General features: G+C 39.3%; 1 protein-coding gene across 1 annotated transcript; it reads right to left on the reverse strand.

Moving 5' to 3' along the window:
- Positions 1-3,426: 3,426 nt before the first annotated feature.
- Positions 3,427-3,951, reverse strand: LOC135464452 (toll-like receptor 2 type-2). Its single transcript, XM_064741877.1, has one exon. The coding sequence runs from the start codon at positions 3,949-3,951 to the stop codon at positions 3,427-3,429; it is 525 nt and encodes a 174-aa protein (XP_064597947.1).
- Positions 3,952-6,278: the final 2,327 nt, after the last annotated feature.

Consider the following 6,278-nt stretch of genomic DNA (forward strand, 5'->3'; position numbering starts at 1 on the left):
GTGTTATCCTTTACATGTGAAAAATCCTGTAAAGCCAGTGGAGTACAACGAATCAAACTACAAAACTTTATTAGGATTGAAAATCTAAAGAAAGTTTCCTACCAACGTAACCTTACCATACATCTTGTAAAATTCATACCGATAATGACTGTCCTTTACCTAAAATATTTATGAATCGTCTTCCTTGATTTAACTACATTCAAATACTTTGAAACATCTTGAAATTATTATTTTTTAGATATTTTGCGAAAGACAGCTAAAAAAGTAAGATTCATCAGATAGACATTTGGAAGAGGTGCACAAGAAGTTTCTCTTACTCTAAACACAGGTTTTGTTTTGAATCTGTGATATTACCTACGAGAAATATATTACTTAAGCAATGTTCTCAAAAACGTGGCCTATACGTGGTTATGAAGAAAACAAGCCGATGGGGCATCGGAGTATGCCGGTACCTTGCCATTAAGGATGTAGTCCGTACAGTCTACCTTACAATACCTTGACTGCATTTGATTCATGGTCTCCACACCATATGACTGAAATATCCCCAATGTGGCGTTAAGCCATAATCATTCATTTGATTTAATGACAAATATAGCGCTCAGTGTAACAGAATCCTCAGTGTGACAGAATCCTCAGTGTGACAGATTTTCGTGAATAACACATATAAGGTTACATGCATGTAGGAAAGTAGCATGAACAACAACTTGAACGACGTGCAATTTTCACCAAGACTCGGCTGGTATTCCAAAAAATTAAGATCGCTATCTGCTTTAATAAAAGATTGTGTTAGTTGCGTCTCTTCTTTACTTAAAGAAAAACTAAACTGAAGACTCCCAAACACTTTTAACACATAACAGCCGAGAGTTGTATATATACATTCCCATGAAGCAAGTTGCATGTTCCGCGAGTTCATTTTTCCCTGGTGCCGCTGACTGCAGACGACTCTCTAAACTGAACTCCTACCCACCACAAACTACTGTGCTCGATAAACTGTTATGCCCTACGAGCTATTGTGCACCACAAGCTATTGTGAATCACAAACTACTGTGAATAACAAACTATTCTGCACCATAACCTAGAATGCACTACAAACTACCGTGCACCACAAACTACCGTGCACCACAAACTACTGTGCACCACAAACTGATTTTTACTACAAACTTCTGTGCACCACAAACTGATTTTTACTACAAACTACTGTGCACCACAAACTACCGTGCACCACAAACTACCGTGCACCACAAACTATTGTGCACCACAAACTACTGTGCACCACAAACTCTTGTCCAGCATAAACTACTGTGCACCACAAACACTTGTCCAGCATAAACTAGTGTGCACCACAAACTAATATGTCTGGGACACTGCTTGTCTGGGTCACTGTTTGTCTGGGACACTGTTTGTCTGTGACACTGGTTGTCTGGGTGTTCAAACACACATTTGTCTTTTGTCTTCGTTTGTCTTCTACCTAGATGGTATACATATTTGTATGTCACACCCTGGAAAGTTCGTTAGTAAATTTCCAAAGATCTTTGGTTTTTCTCCGGTTCATCTATCTCTTCACCTAAGCCTCAGTGAACTGCCCGTTCTGGAATTCATGCGGACTGAATGTAACGAAGTCGAAAAACAAACACTTGATTAACACATTCTGTTTCGCAATATTTAGAGTTTACACCATGTTATAAGTAAGTTACATATAATTATAGGCTTGACAGAAACAATAGCATTTACATTTACAACATACAACAGAGGCACAAACCTTATGAAAGAACAAATATATTCAATTTTTTATGTTACATCAAAAAGAACGCGGTACGTAACTAACAAACACAAAGCATGTGTGTTTGAGCACATTTATGTTGGTACATGCGTTTTCTTGTGAAATAAAAACGTCGTGCAAAACATGCAGTATTAAATACAATGTAAGCTAGACCAACCTGTACACATTTTGTTTATATATGACCATAATTTATGATGGTAATTTTCAGGGTAGTGCATAACATGCGACAGTATTATATACGATGTAAGCAATGTACTTTCGGTCACAAAAAGTACAAAAGTGATGCCGAGCAATGTGGCTATATTCACTTCTACATAAAATTGCTACTCAGACTTGTCTCTCTTGGACAATGTGTTAAAACAATTTCATATAATTTGTATTCATGGCAGGTAATATGTCCATTGTAGAGAGAGCACCTGCACATCAGGGCCACAGCTGCATGGTTTAATACTTAGCATCGCTTAAAACATCATTTTCAGTGTTTTCAACGTAATGGGGCGCTCGTTTCAAGTACGTTAAATATGATATCCCTTCTTTTCACATTGGGGGTCTTCCATGGCTCAGTTGGTTAGGGGTCTAGCGCAGCGTGATGACCCAGGAGTCTCTCACCAGTGCGGTCGCTGTGAGTTCAAGTCCAGCTCATGTTGGCTTCCCACGTAAGGCCGGAGAGGACTCCGGCCTTACGTGGGAAGATCTGTTAGCAACCTGCGGATGGTCGTGAGTTTCCTTTGGGTTCTACCCAGTTTCCACCCACCATGATGCTGCCCGCCGTCGTATAAGTGAAATATTCTTGAATACTGCGTAAAACACCAATCAAATAAATACATAAATAAATCTTTTCACATTGTAGCGATATCATCCGATCTAACTCTTCCCTTGTCCACGCCATGTTCGATCTTCCCTTGTTCTATTGCAATGTCACCAACTGTCCAGTATGACAAGGATTTCTACAAAGCAAAAAGACATCATATACATATTTACACTGGGGCCATCTTTCGGGAAGACGGATACTCTCACATTGTCAATGTTTATCCAATAAACAACCAAAAGGGTAGTTAAGTTAGGTTTGAAACATTTACTGGACGAAAACAAAAACACGATCTTCAAAGAGGGATCAGTAAAGGTGGGAGAAGACTACTTTTCATAGAGTGGTTAAACGTATTACTTTTACACTCAGTCTGAAATATATGGGAACATATATCAATAAGCGCTGGCCATTATTGTAGTAACCTTTTACCATTATCTTCTTTGATATAAAACTGGCTTTATCAGAGATTTTTGGCCTTGTTTATGTGTCAGCCTTGTTTATACACGTGTATATATAAATAGACAGTAAAGTAGCTTTTATCATAAGGCCCCCATTTATATATTATAATTGTTATCAAACTTTAGAATCATTTAAAAACTTTAAATAGAAAAGGAAAATACTTAACCTATTTTGGTAACTACCGAAAATCCGATTGGATTTCCTTTGATTCAGTTGTTTCCCAAAAACCTACCGTAGAGCTTCTGAAAAGTCACAGTCTTTGTTTAATTACTAAACCCTTTGTACAGTAAAGACAGTTTTTCCCCCTATTTTTTAAAATATAAATACGGAATGTTTCAATAGGCAGGTTAGCCGGGCATTAGGCGATTAAGTGGTCTCTTCATGGGACTGGTTGGCTAACAGCAATCTTAAGGTTACGCCAGAAAATGGCCTGTTCCTCAGGCTTAGCGCTCCACTTAAGGAAGGTGATCTTGTGCCAGAGATTTCTCAACGCCCTCGGCATCTGACGAACCGGAATATCCTCCATCAGCACACAGATGATGACGTCGACTCTGCCTTCCTCCAAACATTTCATGCCGGCGTACTCGATTTCCAGAGGACCGTATCGAGACTCGAGGAAACCGGGACTGATGATCAACAGAACTTTTCGACTCTCTTTCAATTTGTCTAAGATGTTTTCATGAATTTGTTTTCCAGGAATGAAATCTCTGTCATGAATACAAAGTCGGACCGTATCCTCCACCAATTTAAGTTTAGATCGTAACTGTCGAATGACCCATTCGTACTCGTCAGAAGTATAGGATACAAAGGCGTCGTAGATATACTTGTGCTCAACAAACATGTTGTCTGGGGACGTCAGTTTACAGTATAACCAATATCTGAGGTTGAATCGGTAACGATACATCGCAGTAAATAACATAACTACGAGAAATGAAATCATCACACCGACCACCGATATTATCAGATAAGTATGGCTGACGCATTTCACTTCAAAGTCAGTCAACTGTTGTCCAAAGAGGGAAAGCGGAACCCAAGATCCGTTGGGCTGAAGACATTTGTAATTTTCAGGATTGTAAAGAATGTCTTTCCTCTGGAAAACCCAACGAATAAACACAACAGTATGGCAGGTGCATTGTAAAGGGTTGTCTTTTATCAAAAGAACGAAGGATTTGGATTTTACCATCCAGCTATCTATCAATTCCATTTCCTCTTTGCTCAAATGGGTGACGGCATTAGAGGACAGGTCAAGTTTATCTAACTGTGGTATACCCGAAATGGCACGAGGCAGACGCTGAAACTTGTAGTTGGCTAGACAGATTATCCGTAACCATTCGTTGGTGTAGAAAACTTCGGGATGTAAGTCAACTAGCCCGTTGGAAGACAAGTCCATTTGTTCTAAAAAAGTTAAGCAATTGAAAAGGCTGTCCTGGTCGCTGTAAACAACATCCATGTTTGGTCCATTGGACAGTTTTAGCCCGGTAATATTTTCTATGTTCTCAAAAAATACAGGCCTGATATAATCACAGATGGAACTAGAAACATCAAAGTGCGTCAGATTTTCTAAGCCGGGAGAAAAGATAGGTACATCTTTACAGAATTCAAAGTTATAAGCAATGCTAAGATACTGTAAACTGGAAGTGCCGAAGAGCACTAATTAGTTACGAATAAAGCTGAACCATTTAGCTCTACTAATATTGAGCCATATTAAATTTGGTGGCAAAAGCATTAAATCAAAATCTTCCAGCAATTACTTCATCATGCTATAAGAGTGACTAAAATCGAGGTATCTTAACGTTCTTGACCAGATGAGGGCGCAACTTTTTTAGCTTAGACAGAGCTCGAAACCCCACTCCAAATCTAAACGCTAGAGAGAAATCTAAAGACAGAGACCTTAGGTTCTTGAGGGTACTCAATATATTGTCGCTTTCTTCAAGAAAGCTGCCCAAGTTTTTCCCTATTCATAGCTCTTCCAGCTTTACCAAAGGTTGAAACAACCGTGGAATGAGTTCTCCTTCCCTCCAGACATGTAAAGAGTTGTACGATAAGTTTAAAGATTCAAGGCGATGAAGTCCATCAAATGTAGGCTCCCCTAGATGTAGCGATCGTAGGTAATTAGCAATGTTGTTCTAAGGGACATAACTCTTAGGTGTTACACAGGAGGGAAATCTCCAACATGTGCGTTGACGCCGAGTGAAACGATCGTTCTGATTGGTTGATCGGGAGGATGAGATTGATTGTCCGCCATCTTCCATTAAAAGTCCCATGCCATCTAAATAATTTGTCTCGTTTCGTCTGCGTTATAGGTAAGATTCAGAGGCCATCTACCCCTCGGTAACACGCCATTTAGTTCTTGTTGTGTTGTAGTTCCTAGCTGATCTATAAAAACTGATATAATGCGGTTAGCTTTGAAGATATTTTTGGAAGAATAGTTCATAACTCTAAAAGTACATGTTCGCTTACTGTTTATCAAGGTGTTGTTGTTACAAGCCCAAGAGTGTTAAATCCTTGTTAGAATTAGTCTGAGATATAATGCTACACTAGTATGACAGATTTCATAGTTTTTGATGCATTTATTTTCATGATACAAGTAGCCCTAAGAGCTTAGTGTAGTTACATGTGTGAGAAAGTGACTTAATTCAGTCAGTGTACATAAACCCGCTAGTGATTGTAGCGATTCAGGGAAGACAACTCTCAATGACATTCTAATTCAGGGGGAAATACTCTGTCCGGAATTATGATGTGATATCATTGTATACGTTGTATTGAGACCGTTGTCCGCCATCTTCCATTAAAAGTCCTATGCCATCTAAATAATTTGTCTCTTTTCGTCTGCGTCACAGCCCTACATTGCGCCAGACCATAGGAAGGGCAACACAGATGGTTCCAGTTTTGATATGGTATTGTGAGCTGAGGAATTTTAGAAAACGTCCACTTTTTGATCCTCTCGATCTTGTTTGCGCTTAGGTCGATCTGCGTATGATCACCTTCAAACTCGTCCCCAGGAAAAAAGTACAAATCTCGTCTGCTGCAATCGAGGAAACGTTGATCTTTGTAGAAGTGGCATCTCGGCTGACCATCTGCCCAGCTTGAAGCCATCACAGCCAACATTACGATCAGTACACCTGGTGCCATTTTAGGAGAGGATAAATCCAGCGTAGCGTGGAATGATAGGCCTGAATGACAGGTTACCTGAAAATAAATATCATATATAAAAAGGCGTTTAGTAAAATG

Source organism: Liolophura sinensis, chromosome 4, assembly GCF_032854445.1.
Source record: "Liolophura sinensis isolate JHLJ2023 chromosome 4, CUHK_Ljap_v2, whole genome shotgun sequence".
Classification (NCBI taxonomy): domain Eukaryota; kingdom Metazoa; phylum Mollusca; class Polyplacophora; order Chitonida; family Chitonidae; genus Liolophura; species Liolophura sinensis.

Excerpts from the sequence above, each read along its gene's own strand:
- LOC135464452 (XM_064741877.1), bottom strand. The coding sequence starts at position 3,951 with ATGTATCGTTACCGATTCAACCTCAGATATTGGTTATACTGTAAACTG.